This window comes from Arvicola amphibius, chromosome 1, assembly GCF_903992535.2.
Source record: "Arvicola amphibius chromosome 1, mArvAmp1.2, whole genome shotgun sequence".
Taxonomy (NCBI): domain Eukaryota; kingdom Metazoa; phylum Chordata; class Mammalia; order Rodentia; family Cricetidae; genus Arvicola; species Arvicola amphibius.
The window spans coordinates 50,719,485-50,736,191 of record NC_052047.1 but is presented as its reverse complement, the minus strand read 5'-3'; the positions used below and the strand labels follow the sequence as shown (position 1 = coordinate 50,736,191).

General features: G+C 40.5%; 1 protein-coding gene across 2 annotated transcripts in view; it reads right to left on the bottom strand.

The window, feature by feature from the left end:
* Adgra3 (adhesion G protein-coupled receptor A3) overlaps positions 1 to 16,707 on the bottom strand; it is a 98,101-nt gene that overhangs the window by 40,654 nt on the left and 40,740 nt on the right. The window contains exons 4-10 of one of the 2 annotated variants that reach the window (XM_038323600.1): positions 14,533 to 14,604; positions 12,724 to 12,795; positions 10,645 to 10,805; positions 8,275 to 8,488; positions 3,662 to 3,826; positions 1,914 to 2,115; positions 1,013 to 1,168 (exon numbers count right to left, since the gene is read on the bottom strand). In XM_038323600.1, coding sequence (XP_038179528.1) covers positions 1,013 to 1,168; positions 1,914 to 2,115; positions 3,662 to 3,826; positions 8,275 to 8,488; positions 10,645 to 10,805; positions 12,724 to 12,795; positions 14,533 to 14,604 — 1,042 coding nt within the window. Of the gene's footprint in view, positions 1 to 1,012; positions 1,169 to 1,913; positions 2,116 to 3,661; positions 3,827 to 8,274; positions 8,489 to 10,644; positions 10,806 to 12,723; positions 12,796 to 14,532; positions 14,605 to 16,707 lie in introns of those variants that run through there. The other variant, XM_038323608.1, reaches the window with a different exon arrangement.

The window sequence follows — 16,707 nt, the reverse complement described above, 5'->3', positions numbered from 1 at the left end:
TCACAACTTACTAGCAGCAGCCAAGATTCGAAAATTCTAAGAGAAAAAATGGAAAATCCTTGCAATGGACCTAAGGTGTCATCTATAAGGAAATAGACAGACTCTGTTTAGCTAGCCAGTTCCCTACAGTTACACAAGATAAGACAAGGCTGGAAATGAAGGTGGTACTGCAAAACACACTTCTGGATCCTTCGTGGGGACTCCCACAACCTGTGTTCAGCTCAGCCCCAGCCTAACTGTGTGCACTGATACGCCACTTCATTTTCAAGAGGCTTGAGTTCACAGTCGGCCTAAGCTCTGTCTGCCTGCCTTCAAATCCATCTTAGTTAAATTGCTGCATCTCAGGAGAAACAGCATAAATAGTTCTTAAAGAGCTCAAAACCACAACTTAAGCAAACTTTATTTTTGCCTCAAAAATTAAATAACTTTTCATTTACTGCTCTGGAAATCTGGAGGGTTTTCCCCCCTAAAGAATGCCATGCTAGCAAACTTACCATATTTTTAATGTGTCCTACTTAAATACACACCTTCCCAAAAATCATTTTCCTTGACCTGACTCATACAAGTTGTATATGTCTACAGGAACCCGGCATTTCCTGTGTGTACACAGAAGTTCCTCGGCAGCCCTCACTTCTGGTACACAGGGGAAGCAATGGGGCAGTTCCAAACAAGGTCCAGTTGACAAAAACAAAAAGAGGGGCATGTGGCTGCGCAGACAATGGGAATTCCAGATGCTACGAGAAGAATCTGGCTAACACGCAAGATGGTGGAGGCTGCATTCCCACTTCCTCTGCTATTTATGGCTCCTCAGTGTTTAAGAGCGAACAGCTCCCTCCATCTCCCAGATACACAGTCCTAATCACTACTGGCACATGAGATTCTCAAGTCTGGAAATCAAAAAGTGTATGGAGTTCAAATACAGAAAACATAAACCAACCTTAGAAAGAAGCACTCAGCTCTCTCCCACCAGAGCTTACCACTGGCTGAAATGTGCGCTTGCTTAGGAACGTACCTCTTTCGATTTTTCCTCTTTGGTAAATCTTCCAAACTTTTCTATCATTTCAGCCACAAATATAACATCCATTTTGTCAGAAAAGTTGGCCGCCTCCACCGTGTAAGCCAGCAGCTGGCGAGCTGTCGCTATGGCATTTGTAAGATTGAGGGGCATCTATGGAAAAAGACAACTGTTCATAAGGACTAACGCTGGTATCATTAACTGTTCTCCAAAATCTTCCAAGGAATTAAAACCAATAGATGTCTCAAATGATTTTTTTAAACTCAAGAGAAAGATGTATTTTGACAAAAAAAAAAAAAAAAAGAAAAACGAAAAAATTAAACTCAGACATAAAGTAATACGTAGAGACACACTAGGCTAACCCACGGCCCTATCGACCCTTTGCTTATCCAGATAAAACACAAACCTCCCCCCCAGGTGTTCAGAAAAGCTGTTCGCAGTCCTCCAGCTGCGAGTGGTGGATAAAGCAGGAACCACTTTTGTAGTCCTGATCTCTGTGTTTTGGAGCACAGCTGGAGGTGTCTTTCAGCTAATTTACTGACTGATACTCTGAGAATATAAAAGGTAAGCTGGTACTGAGGAGCAGAGAAAACACCTAACACAGACACCACATTCTGGCCAGGGGAGGTTAAAGGGGCACACAGAAGCAGTGGAAATGAGGCCAGCTGAGAATTCTAGGCGATCCCTTCTGACAGGGGGCTTATGGAAAATATAACGAGAAACCCAGATATGCCTGGGACTGACTGGTCAGGCAGTATAGTAGGGAAAAGATGGGTTACCACAGAACACCCTGGTCCCAAAGATATAAAAGAATGTACACCTAACACTCACTATCTGGCATTTAAAAAATACTATATTTCATAAGCACCCCAAGTGAACCAGAACGTCCTATAGTTACCTGGTTAAACATATACAGAACTCGGGTGACGTCGTTTGCATACTGGCAGCGAGAATAATCATCATCTGCCCAAAAGCCCCCTCTGTCACACCTGCGCCACGCCTTCCGTTCATCCTGTGTGCTTCCCGGGTAGATCCCACTGCCATGAATGTTTCGGCTACACTGAAGATACGCTGTGATGCCGGCCAGCGTCCTGGGCCATCTACACAGACAGAAACAAAACAGTCTAAGAAAACCTAGAATGGCAGAGGTTAACAAGGATGGAAATGGTAGAGAGGAAAAAAAAAAAAAAAGACTGAGACATGAATATGATCGCAAAGAAAAATCACAAAGAAACAAACTCCTGGGAGAGTAAAGATCACAATACTTATTAAAGTTACTACAGAACCATTTATTCGGTCTATCACCTGAGAGTATTTTGATAGCACAATACAGTAAAATAGTTTTTCTAAAATAAAAATCTAAAAATGCCACTAGCAATGTTCAAGGACATTATATCACAGCCATGTATCAGATTATATTCCTGTTTAATCAATGTCATTATATCTTTGGAATTATAGAACAAATATGATAAGATTCTTGCTCAATAAAAACAGAATTGGGCCTTTTGGACAAGTAGGGCCAGGAAATGTGAAGAGAGAAGATGCCATCACAGGTCCTTCAGGACAACCCTGAGGAGACGCTATTTGTATAACTGACCCTATCCGTGGCTGCTTGGCCACAGGAGGGGTGAACTCCTGTTATCTGTTGAACGAAGTGTACCTGGCTGTGGCTACACTGCAGGCTTAGCTGAAGCTCTCCTTCCCTCCTACAGTCTGGGAAGTTTGGGCTGTGCTAAGCAGAGAGAGACTAAAGACCAGCACTCAACAGCAGGCTTGGTGCTAGTCTCAGAGGGGTGTTCCAGGGCGGAAACACTGCCTTCTGAGTCTCCTGGAGAAGTCACTGTGTGTGCTTTACCCACGGATTCCTGCAGAACCTGCCTATCACCTATCTTTAACCTCCGACTATTTCTACACAGAGATCCTATACTAAGGTTTCACATACGAGATGTTGCAGTGAATTTCTGACACTTCCATCACAGTATTCAATAGAATTATCAGTAGAAAGTTACTCTGCCAGGAGTCACTCCAACCTGGAGCATCGCCTGTCAGAGCTGGGAGAAAGCTTTGGATCTGAACTGTTCTTTTTCTCAAATCGAAAATGAAGTTGTGCATACTTAATACAAATTATAACTGATGTGTAGCAGCAGAACTGCTGAGAGATCACTCATATCAGCATAGAAACCATGATCAAAAACTCCATAAACAAATCAAGCAACAACCAAACGACTTTAACGCAGTGGTGCTTTAATGCTGCAATACCTTCAGGAGAATCAGAAGATACATAATTCATTAATCAATTAAGCATGGAATACACTCAAGAATTGAATGAAAGACAAAACCCAACATAAATGGTAAACACGATTACTTGATAAAAGACGTTGAATGTCACAAAATTAACAAATGTTGCACTTTACACTTTTAAGTAAAAGTGTAGTTTAAGTGTAGTTTAAGCATAGATAGAGCGCAATGCTCAAGAAAGACTCATTCAGTGGCATTAATGAATGCTGACACACACACACACACACACACACACACACACACGTATTTATCAAGTTTTATTACTGAGGATGAGCAACCAATTATGTCTTTGAGAATGCAAAGCTCTGGAGCAAACCAGCCTTTCCCAGGATCTTCCAGGTCACTGACCTGAAATCACCTTTGTTGTTCACAACCCTCTCTGGTGGACAGTACTGGGCAGAGCTTTCTAATACCACAATATCAACGGTTCTGGTATTATTTCCACGTTTTGTCTGAACATGGCAGCCCCAATTTCCAGTAGATCCAGCCTGAATATTAGAAATGGTTAGGGCACTGCAAAAAAAAAGGAAAAAAAATGTTAAAAAGAGAAAAACATTAGTGTCCTACAGATAAAGCAGAGACATAAGAGGGGCAGGAACTGAGCACAATGGTTCATTACACAAAGGGATTCCAGAAGCACGATGGGACACAGACCAGCCAGCCCACAGGTGGAAACACTGTTGGAAGTCACACCTTTTCAAAATTCCAAACAAAATATTCATGAAAAAAGAACCATTATGAAGTGGTTTTTAAAAAATAAATATGTAAGGAGACATGGCTGGAGAGATGGCACTCAATAGTAAAGAGCACTTGCTCACAAACCAACTGTAACTCCCAGTGTCAGATGGTCTAATGACCTCTTCTGGTCTCCAAGGGTACTGCATGCACATTGCAAACATATGTACATGGAAGCAAGGCACTCACACACATATAAATCAATCAATCAATCAATCAATCAATCAATCAATAAATGTGTTTAGCAGAAAATACTGTGTCAAAAAAGATTATGCAAAAAAAACCAGGTGGATCAGTAGGTAAAGGTGCGTGCACCATGCTGGGTGACTTTAGTTTGAGTCCCAGAACCCATATGTAGCAAGAGAGAATCAATTGCTGCAAAGTCTTCTGACCTCTACATGTGTGACATTCATGCAAGAATACATGTGCATATACTGAATAAATGTAACTCTCAGAAAAGATTAGTAAATGGCCAATTAATGATTCCTAAAGAAGTATCTATGGGAAGCCATGCTTCTCCTTAGAGCTGTATGTCTCCATAATGGTCAGTAAATTTCATTCTCAATATGAAATCATAATTCTCTAATATAAACCTATTAATTAAAGACCAAGTGTCAAAGCCTTCAATTAACCTCCTTTCGTCTATATGATCCACCATACTTTGCTGTTATGTAGACACAAATGAAAAGAAATAATTAGACATAAAGCATGTATCATCTTAATTAACTTATCAAATTATGTATGTCTGGAAGTGAATACACATTTGTCTGGTCTCCTAAATCATCAAGGGCTAGCTAGCATTCTAATAAAGACTCTGAGGCACTGTTACATTTTGAATCATCAAAGAAAATGAATATTAGCTTCCTTAAGTTAAGAAACAAGTCAACAGCTGTAATAAATATTTTAATGATGAGTGGCATAAAAAGGAAAATGCTTTATTATGCAATCACTAAATCCAAAGATATTCTATGTTGTGTAGCTATACTGAACTAGGATGAAATACACAGAAACTGTGGTGATTAAAAACTCTACATAATCCACGTTGCAGATCAGCTCAAACGCCTTCACTATGACACTCCTTTGCTATGTACCTAATCCTCAAAAGGAAAATGTCTCTGGTAGTTCCAACCGATAAGACAAATGTCAAAACTGAGCATAGTCAACCACAGTGACAAACCCCTGTAATTCCACCATAAGAGGAGCTGAGACAGGAGCATCACAAGGCCAGCCTAAGCTCATAAAAACAACAAAAATATTCTACATTCTAATAAATTAATAGTTTGGCCACTTGAAACACAGTTTAAAAAATAAAATTAAAACAAACAAAAAATTAAATTTTTAACTTATCTTTAAATAAATACTAAGATTCCACAGGGGATGTGACTGCCTGCCAGCCACTATGAAAATAATTATATCTCAGAATCTAATTAGGCAAAAGACACTCCTTTCTTCTGTGATTTGACACAGTACACATTGGATCACCACAGCTGCCTAATGGCCCACATCTCAAAACATGGACCATCAAAAGGGTCATGACACGTTTTGATGGGGACACAGTACTGTACTAGCAGCTGGCACCCTGCGGTGTCCAACCAATGCCACTGCCTCAGAGGACTGATGTGTGCCCTGGTGTAGGTGGTACCTTTCTGGGAACCACGGAACTTTACATACTGTGCAAAAGTTTTTGTGGATAATTTTTAACAATGCTTTCAATGTCTAAAAGCATCCACTGGATATAAGTCCCAGGAATCTTCCAGGCAGCAGGTCTGGAGAAAGGAGATTCAAGAAGAAAGCAGCAGCTTGAGTTTCATCTTGTAAGAAAACTACAACAATCAAGTCTTATAGATAAAGGATGGGTGACATCAAGAAACCTATAAGGAATCAATAAGCTTCAGCCTCACCCTCTTCAACAACCATGTGTTTCCTTTCTCTACACATTCTGGGGTAAAGGATGCTCCATCTTCATATGAAACACTGTCATGTCAGTCAAGTGTTTCTACCAAGAAAAATGTTAGGCCAAGTACTTTCTCTTAGAATTAATGTTTTGTGCTGCTGTAAAAGAGATTTATATATACTTTAAGCATGATGTTGGAAACAGATTTATAAAGTAAATCCACTTTAGTCATACAACATAGACTTTTAAATTAACCAAAGCTCTTTGTATATAGAAGAATCTATTATTTTTAAAGTTTTGTTGTGTTGTGTCAATTATTCCTTATTTATACAATAAACTCCCAAAGAGTGTGCAATTAGATGAGTTTTGACATATGTATATGCCTGTGTAATTATCACCACAGTAAAGACAGTATAACAACGAATACATCATTTCTTACAATTAACAGCACCCCTAATAAGGAGTTCAGAAGCTAAGGCCGAGCCCGTATTAAGCTTCTTCCTGCAGTCGGCAGCCACAACTCTGAACACATTAATGAAGTGTAAGTATGTGGATTCTGTACTAGGATGCAAAAAAAGTGAGCAAAGGCAGACAGAAACTAAAGACCATTTGATGGAGGAAGAAGGGATTGGCAATGGGAAATAACTTGGGCGCTATTAATGGCTTTGGCCCAAGGCTCCCTAATACCAGAAATACACAACTTTTGAAGCCTGAAAAATTAGAATACCAGAGTAAAAGCACAAAGTTCAGATGTCTTACACAGGGAATATATTCAAGGGCTATGGATGGAGCTCAGTGAGGAGCATTTCCCTAGCATGTGTGAAGCCATGCATTTAAATCCCAGTGACACCTGCACTAAACATGCATGTTTAGTTACCACCTCCAGAGACACAGAGCCAAGAGTGGAACGTTAGCCAAGCTAACTGTCCAGCCAAATAAAATTTCATTCTCCTAGGAGGAATATAACAGAACCAGAAGAATGGAGCCATGGAATATGTTCCATGACGAGATTGTAAATATTTTAGATTCTGCGAGTTAAGAAGCAATACAAACATGATATTCCACAAATGCTTACATAATCATTTGAAATGTGACTGCTGAAAAATGTCAGTTCTCAGTGGGCCAGAGTAAGCCGCAATTTGAATGCTTTATCAATATTTTCTTCATCATACATTTATAATAAAGTCAGGGGTTTAACTCAACATGATTACTGTACAAATATTTTTTAAAACTATATTCATGGAATAGGAGTCCCTTCTGTTTGTGTGTTGCTTTCATTGGTTGGTTAATGAATAAAGAAAACTGCCTTGGCCTAGGTGATAGGGCGGAACTTAGGTAGGCAGAGAAGACAGAACTGAATTTTGGTTGAAAGAAATCAGAGCCACAGAGAAGTCATGGATCCTCCACCTCAGACAGACGCGTATTAGAATCTTGCTGGTAATCCATAGCCATGTGGCAATACACCAATTAATAGAAATGGGTTAAACTGAGATGTGAGAGACTAGAGATAATGGGCCAGGCAATGATTTAATTAATACAATTTCTGTGTTTTTATTTCAGGTGTAAGCTAGTGGGCAGCCGGGATGAACAAGCAGGCCCTCATCCTTACAAAATATTCAAAAAAAAAAAAAAAAAAAAAAAGGTAGTCAGGAGTGATGACCCTCCCCACGCCAGACGACGACTCAGATACTGGAGCGGAGAGCAAGAGTGTAGAAGCATCTATTCTAAACATCCCTAAAATTCCCAGAGTTGATTTTAGCTTCAAAGAACCCTCTTTCTCAGCAAGTTTCTCCCAGCATCCTTATCTTGGCTATGTGGAAACTGCAGCTTACTCTTGCAAAAACTCCAGCCAAACTCTAGGCAGGCAAGTAGGCAGTGAGCAAGCCAAGGAGAGAGAGCAAAGAGGATCTCTCACTCCCAATCCTCCCGAGTGACAGTACACACAATTTGAAGCTGTTCTTATACTTTATTGAGTTCATTCAGACTAACAAGCCATGGGGCTGATGGCTCAGAATTATACTCTTACACTCACAGTAAGTAGGTGGGAAGATAAAGTATCTTAAAACATAGCATTAATCAGAGGATGAAGTAGTGGAAGTGTGGGTGATTCCTCAAAGAGAAATAAAAGTTTAGCAGCAGAAATAGGTAGCAATTAGGTTTGGCACTAAAAGTTTACATTTTCCTCTTAAAACTTTAAAGAAAAAGAATTCAACTTTAAGTGTTTCTCTTTTATATTCAGCTTTTTCTTCCAAAACCGGAAGAGGAGATGGTTAATTAATTTCCAGTTAAGCACTGCAACTCCCAAAGGGCAACAAACCCAGGAACACTGTACCTCGCGATCAAGGAGCAGTTGTGGATCATGTTCTTCTCCACAAAGATCCCTTGAGACTCATCAGTCTCGACGATGCGCCCGTCCTGATACCACAGCACTTGCATGTCCTGGTCTATGTACGACGCCATGCACTGGAAAGGCAGGCTGTCTCCTTCAAACACAACCTGGCGGTGAGACGGAGTCATGTAGAAAGATGGCAGTTCAAGGGGAGGATCTAGAGACAGAGAAGCAAAGAAGGGAGTGAACGAAAGCTAAAGCCGTTCACGCATGACTTTTAGAAGCTACAGATACTCTGTAGAAACTGACAAAAACAGAAGCACAAACATTCCTCAGGACCAGCAGTCTAATGCTAGTACCAATGTGACTACTGAATCAAATTATAGCAATGTCCTCCCAGGGTCCCAGGGTCATGTCCTGGAAACTTGGTACCCAGTACAGCAATGTACAAGATGATGAGTCTCCTGGGAGGGTATTAGGGCACTAGAGGTGCTGCCCTCGGAAACTGGTCTCCTGGATCGAGTTGATGAGAATGAGTTAGTAGAGCAGCCAGAGCCTGACTCCTAACAGTGTGGCCTTCTGTTTGAGATGTCATCTACTCCATCATGATGCCATTATCATGGGGCCTTCATCATAAGCCAAAACACTACAGAAGCATGATCTTGACCCTCAGTCTAAAACGGAACTACTACATGAACTTCTCTTATTTAGAATGTTACTCAACTTTGCATATTTTGTTATAACAGAAACAAAGTAACACAAATAGATCACAAATGAGAACAAAGCTGAAAATGAAACCATCTGATATTCATTTCCAGTATTCAGAACCCCTCCTTTCCAGGGATGTCCTTAACACCATTGGATAAACACAGAAGCAAAGAAAGAGGCCAAATCATAAAGTGCTGAGATAGAGACTGGAGCTGTGGAAGAATAAATGCTGCTGGCTATCATTTTAAGATACATTTTTGAAGATCATATTTCCTTGGATTAAAATGCTTACTTCTGCCTATAAAGTTATGCATATAGTAGAAAATTTTAAAACATTTAAAGAAAAATTTTAAAAAATAATTCCCTTATTTCAATCACTGTTTAAAAAGATTACAATTCCTTCCAGTGTCAGAAAAAGGGATTTTACATATATATGTAAAAAAAAAGTATACAAATACTACTGATTCATTAAAGACTTTAAAATACTTTTAAGTTCATTAATCTAACACAATTCTGTTGTCAGCGGTAATGTGTGGAAATCAAAATTAAAAATATGCGAAAATTTATACAAAGAAATTAATCACTGTGTTATTAATGAAGTGGGGAATTATTAACAAGCTAAAAATGCAGCTGGGAGAAAGCAGTTACATGACAGTTATGGCTACATAATGCACCAGCAGGCTCTGCGTTACACAAAGAAGTAAGCGTACGCTATTTTAACTTTCAGAAAGTTATCTTTAGGAATATGATGGCATTTCTTTTTGACAAAATACAGGAAAAGGTACAGAAGTAAAACACTAAGCTCTCAACACCAGCCGTTGGTGAAGAGCCTGAAAGCAGACATGCAGTTTGTTCTCTCTGAGTTTTCTCGTTCACATTCGGTCTCAATTTTCGTTCAGAGAACATATCTTGATTGTAAAATGGCAATACTATTGGTAATCAAGAGAAAGGGGTCCATCATGTGTCACGTTCAGTTCCTACTGTGCAGTTCATCACTTCACACACAGTAACTGTGCTATTTCTCTCCTGTCTGCAGACACTTGCAGAAATCATGACTTTTCAATAATTGCATGTTACACAGTGAGTGGATATGGCCGAAGGCATCCAACTATTTCTTTATTATTATGAACTGCAGCATATGCTTATATATACCGTGATCAGTTCCTTTGACTTCACCCTAAGATGCAGAACTGCTGAACTGTAGTTCAAAGGTCATATTGTGTAACTAAGGGTGTGACAGTGAGTGGTAGGACACTGGCCTGCCATGTGCAAGGCTGAGTTTGATCCCCAACACAGCAGAGCACAGACTACAGACGACACCCACAAAGGCTCTGATGGAACCCCACTCCTACCAACAAGCAATGAGAGCATCCTGAGCTGGGATTCCTCTCACTGAGTTCTCCATTTGCCTACTGAAGAATACATGAGCACCCTGCTACTATCTGAAACAGGTTCACATGAAGTAAGCTGTTCACAACCAAGAAGAACAGCTACCCTGCAGGCCAATGGAAGAACTGTTTCCTAATCTGGCTAGACTAATCACTGGTTTACACTGAGATTAATTTTTGTGCTGAGATTCTGCCAGAAGAACTTCAGAGTCTGTCAAGAAAAACATGGTAGCAAATCAAACACAGTAAAGGCTCCTCAGTTTGATTTCTCCCTTACCGCATGTTAACAGCTCCTGCTTCACCCCCGTGACTGGCTGGGCCTGCAGGGACTTAGGATAAACACACCTGGTGTCCCGCACAGTGATGTTCCTCTCCTTTACCCAGCGATGCATCCACAGTATATTACAGTCACACAGAAGGTACTCAGTCTGAAATTCTCTGTAACACACAGATTGGGACAAGAGTGAACAGTGTCATGTAGCAGCTGGGCTCTGTACTGGTTCCTTTATGTTGTAACAGTTGACCGTTTTTGTGTAAGGCACAAGGCACAGCCTGTCGACTGGTCACAGTCCGTTTCCAATGCCCTCCTTTCCAGCACTCCAACACCTCCCACAATCCTAGGACTACTTATGATCAAAGTTGAAATAAGTCAACAGAATGACATACTCGTCAGGAATCCTGCTTATCCCTGTTCCATGCACCATGTCTCCCAACCCTGAGGCCCTTCTTCTAACCAGTCCTAACCCACCCTATCAAGCCTTTACCTTTTACTGTAAAACACTTGATAATAATTTGGGATCTTGAAGCCTTCCCAAATTTTACCACATCACTGCCATGTTCTTGGCTTAAATGCTGCCAATTCTACTGCTAATACTGGCAATGAAATAGGAGCATAAAGGACTAAACGACCGTTCTGTGGTTACATCCTGGACACCTGAGCAGACTGTGAGCTCTTAGGTGGGGACCACTTTATCACACTCTTGTACTATGCACTGGGTGACTCTACATAGAAAGCAAGACCAGCAAAACTTTAAAATCAATATGAATGCAAACAGAGACCATGAATTTAACAGAACACTTTAATTTGGCCTTGCCAAAAGATTATCAGCCCACTAATGTGACATTCCTTTCATTAAACAATGACTATCCCTATGATGCACAGGATGAAGACTCTAGCAAATAGAACTAATTGTGGAAACTACCCCTGCCAGTGTGGCATATCTAATAGAAGCAACAAAGCATCAGTACTAATTCAACCTATGGAACATGAGTCTTAAAATAAATCAACAAAGAGCACAGATGAGCACTCTTCTAATACACATTTGCTAGCTCATGGGGTCATCTCATAATTTTAGCCAAAACAGCGGGAGAGGGGAAGGATACAGTGCAGCACAGAGATAATGAACTTTAAAATACTATCAAAAGAACGGCTTGATGTATTTCTAATCATAAATTCTGCCATGTAAAAACACTGCCAATGTCTCCCATTTCCTTGATGAAATTACTTCCCAGATTCTTATAACTAAGGCTCAAAAGCAAGGTTATCCTTTGCCATCTTATTTAATGTCAAGGGTGTGGCTTGGTGGTAGGGCTCTTGCCTGCATGTGCAAAGGCCTAGGTCTAATTCCCAGCACTGGGGTTAGCGGCCAACATATACTGAACAGAGGCATCTGGTAAAGAAAGAGTTCCCTGGAAAATGACTCAACCCAATAAATTATACATAATGACAATGTGATAAACAGTTTAACTGTGATTCTAACAAAAATCAGTATAATTTATAGGTTGAAATAGAATAATGATTAACTGGAAACAGAGTTAATTTTCAAACATGATTCCTTTGCAGCCTCTATTTGCGACAGACAAAATAATCTATATAATTACAGAGAACTGTGTGAATGTGATCTTACGTGGAGGGAATTCTCAATAAATATTCCTAGGAATATCTGTAACAAGCTGGATATTTAATGAGGAGCAGAAGTTATGGGACAGAATTAGATCCTTTATGTATAAAGTAGTCCGAGAATGAGTGAATAAATAGGTTATGCTTTAGGCATTTAGTTAGTCAACAACAAAAACTTCTGGATCTGAAAATTAAGTCATGAGACACAACTGCCAGCAGATCATTCATTTTTACTTCAGTTGGGAGGGACACATTCTCAGGTGATGGTCATCTTGGTTTGAAAAATCCCTGAGATTTACCTCATGAGCTCCAGGTCAGACGCTGGCTCCCACAAAAGCAGAAGTTTTGAAAATTTGCAAGACATTTCTCATGAAACCTCTTAAGCTACAAAACCACTGTCTGCTTTTTCCCCCAACAATGAATATAAATTAAATACAACAAAGAATTCTTACTTACAAAGACCGCAATGAGCCAAGATAATCAAAAGTTCCTTGAGACAATGAAGTAAACAAATTCCCTGAAAGATTTCTAGGGGAAAAGAGGAAATAGGTTCACTTTTTAAAATACTTAGCAAATACATCACTTACTACTTGATATTGTCTCAAATATCCAATGATATGAACAAAAAGTAATAAGGAATTCATAAAAGTTGTTTGAATTCTTATACAGAAGAGGGATGCGTAAATAAATACCTCCGTGAGGCTGGAGGGCAGTGGTCTTCAGCCTACACAATGTACTAGGCAAAAGCTTTAAAAAAATACCTCAATGCTAAGTAAGATTCTTCTACCCAGTATCAAGAAAACCTTACATTCCTTATGGATTCCCCACTAGAATGCCTGCTCTGATGTTCACTGGGATCATTCAGAAAAGAAACAAACATTGAAAGAGTGGCCTTCGTGGTCAGCAGCAACCAACCACACACCAAGACTGAAGAGATGTGGGCAGAGTAATCAGCCCTGGGGCTGGGAGGACTCGGTGCACAGGGCAACTAGGAGCTCAGATGAGGTCTATACCCTCTCTTGGCCCGCTGCCAGCCAAATGCTGCACAGAGTGAACCCTTCAGCATGTTGTACGAGTAAACTCAACAGCAGAAGTCTTATAGTGTGAAATGGGCTGAGGGCTGCCTGATTACACACTCAGGAACTGGAGTAAAGACGGCACGTCTTACTTGGGGGAAGGTGCTTCTGGCAGGCAGAGGTATGTTTCTTTAACCTTTGTTTGTTTGTTTGTTTAATATGTAAGGTATTTCCATGCATAGGAAAGTATCTTATTTAAAATTTGACAAGTTACGGATATGGCACACAGGTAAAAAGAACAATATGATATTAACTTGTACTGCTGTAATCGTCAAGTTAAAAAGAAAGGAAATGGGCACTCAATATTGGTGGTCAATCTTCAGGATAGACAGAACATGCTCCTTGGGTTTCAAACATTAAAGAAGCCTGGCCGTCTCTGGAAAACCTGGCAGCATCATTCAAAAACCACGAGATCTGTTCTGTGTACCAGGGACAGATAAATTTAGATTATCTAAGAAGGGTAGATGGGGCAGAACAGAACACAGAAAGGGCACAGAAGTGTGGGGGTTGTGAATAGGCCAAGCTCTCCTCTGAGGTATGGGCTGAATCCTTCAGTGTGGGAGGGAGTGCCACCTGTGGAGAGAGGGCAGAAAACGATGGTGGAGAAGTCACTCACACCCCCACAAGGGGCTTCTGGGATGGGAGGGAGTCCTGCTATCTATCACACAAGCACTAACATTCAGTACACAACCGTCTCCAGGGAGTTGGCAGGACTGGTGTGGCGAGATGATATATTATAAGTCCTTAATCTGAAAATCTGAAATCCAACATGCCCCAAAATATTTGAGCTCCATGACAACAGCATGGAAAATTTTAGATCATGAAACTTGTGTTTCATGCAATTGAGCATTTAAAATATTGTGTAAGGTTATCTCCAGGCTCTGATTAGGGGGTGATTATGAAAGAGAAAAAAATTCCACATTTCCATTTGCATCTCCCCTGCAAAGTATGTCCTTGTGCACAGAAGATCTCCTCAAGTAGGAAACACTCTGGTCCTAAGCCTGTCTGCTAAGGGATTCTCAACCCATCTTCTATTCTGAGGATACAACACCTCATGACCCAGTAGTAAGCTTCCTGTCTCTGTGGCTTCTACAAGGCCTAAAGTTGCTACTTAATTAACATGCCACTGATGTTCAGAAACTACTGGTTCAAATATCTTAAATTTTCATAGAGTAGAAAAGGTACTTACAGCCGAACCAAATTGGTGAGTCCTCGGAAAATGTCTGCGTTCAGACAACCTATTCGGTTGTTTGTCAGGTCCCTAAGGGAAGAGGGAAGGGATGACTTCATTTAGTTCTCTTAATTAATATAGCTCTGAAAGATTCCAATTCGGGTCAAGAACATTAACTCCCTTCTTTTCTGCATCCCCCCTCAAGTGAGATACAAACAACACTCCAGAAAATGGTTTCTGGTTTACCTTCCTTCTGGCACACACACGAGATGCTATTTAATTATATTTCAACCACTTTATGAAATTTTTCGACAACACTGAAGTAGTAACACAAGACTCACTCTATCTTACTCTGTGCTAGAACTTCTGAGGTGCCCTGCAGAGTCAGTCAAGGGAGAGGGCCCAATCACCATATTTCATTAACAAACATGACTTTTATAACCCCATCCTTGAGATACTCAGACGCTCTAAGTAGAATGATGAGGAGAAACACTAACTTAGCTTTGACCTTACAAATCTGTCATTCACTCTCAAGCCAGATGATTTTAACAACATCTGGATGTTGTTAAAATTCCTAGGGTAACAGCCCAGCCATTCCGCCAGCCCACCCTAATGCCTAATGACTCCTAGCACCTGCCGCCCTCAAAATATTTCCTCTGATAAATCTATAAAGTGTCCTCCTTTTTATTTATGCATACTTATTAACTATTATTTATGACAATGTGGGGGAGCAAGCATAAGCACAAGGCACACAAATGACACAGCGTCATGTGGAGGTTGCCGGACAACTTTCGGGAGGCGGTTCTCTCCTTTCAGGCTGTGTCCGTGGATTTCGGAACTCACGTAAGGCTTGCCCGACAAGGGCTTTGCCTGAGGAGCCCTCTCACTGGCCCTGTGAAACTCTAGCTAATACTTGCATTGTTTCTGTGCTCTTACTGAAATTCACACCTGGAACAAGAAACACGCTCGAGTTTCCATTAACCAGGGTGCAGGTGAAAACGGTGTAGAAAGGCAATTTCAAACTTTTACCTAGCATGGCTGGCATGCCTTTTAATCTTTGTTTCTAACTCTGGGAAAAAAAAAAAAAACTGTGATGAATCATTCCTTTTATCAGTTGTTACATCTTGAGTAACTGAATTCACTTGGAATATTATGGAGAAATTAGAAACTTCTGTAAACCAAAATCTCAAAAATACTCTTCTATTTCTTCTAAAGTCCACATGATTTGCCAACACAACAACATCTGTTGCGGGAGCTCCTTCCACTCCTTCAGCCAATAGCTGCTGAGATACCAGCCCAGTAAGGCGTGGTCTCTCCTTCTTTAAAAAAGCAGCAACTGCCCTCCGCTCGCTCTCTGGCTTCTAGCTCCGCTTCCAGCGACTAGGCTCCCTTCCTGATTCCGCAGAGGGCTGTTGTCTGGGACGGTGATCTGGAAGTTTTTCCCCTTTAAATAAATAACCATTCTATTAATCATAATTCCAAACTGGTGTGGGATTGTTTGTGATTTACGCCTTCAAACATCCTTTGCTCCACTTTGAGTTACATTATAAAAGGGGGGGTGGGATAGAGTGCTCATTTCCAAACAAATGCTGCTAAATTCACAACACAAAGCACATGCATTTGACTAGAAATTCAAAGCACACAGCGTGTAACCTAGGTCCCTCCTCAGTAAGTTTGCCCCTATGTATTTCAAGGCCACCCAGTTATCCAACAGAGCAGGATGTTTTAGTTCTGCTTTCCCTCTTTTATGGCTAAAGTAACCTTAAGCCACACAAAGCTTGCTCTTAGCTTGGATAGCTCAAGCTCCTTACAATCTTAAGGCCAGGCATTTAATCATGTGGGATTTTTTTAAAGTGGATTTCCCTTTTATTTCTAGGTTTTGCAGTTTAAGAAAATGAGGTATCATCTTGTGGGCTGTTGCTTGAACAAGCGTGCTTTGGTCCTATTCATTATCCTAGCTCACTTCTTCTGAGCTTTAAGTGATGTAATTACCATTGACTCATTGGGAAACAATTTCATTATAGCTTCACCTACTTAAATGGAATTTAGGTATTGATGATGAGTTTTCATTTCGACTGAGAATCAGCTTAAATTCGTTGAGAAGGCAAAGAAGAAAGTGTGGATGGGTTCGAGTTTTCAGCTACTCCTGGTAGTTTATCTTTCTAAAAGCTTACTTAATCTTCCTGACTCCAA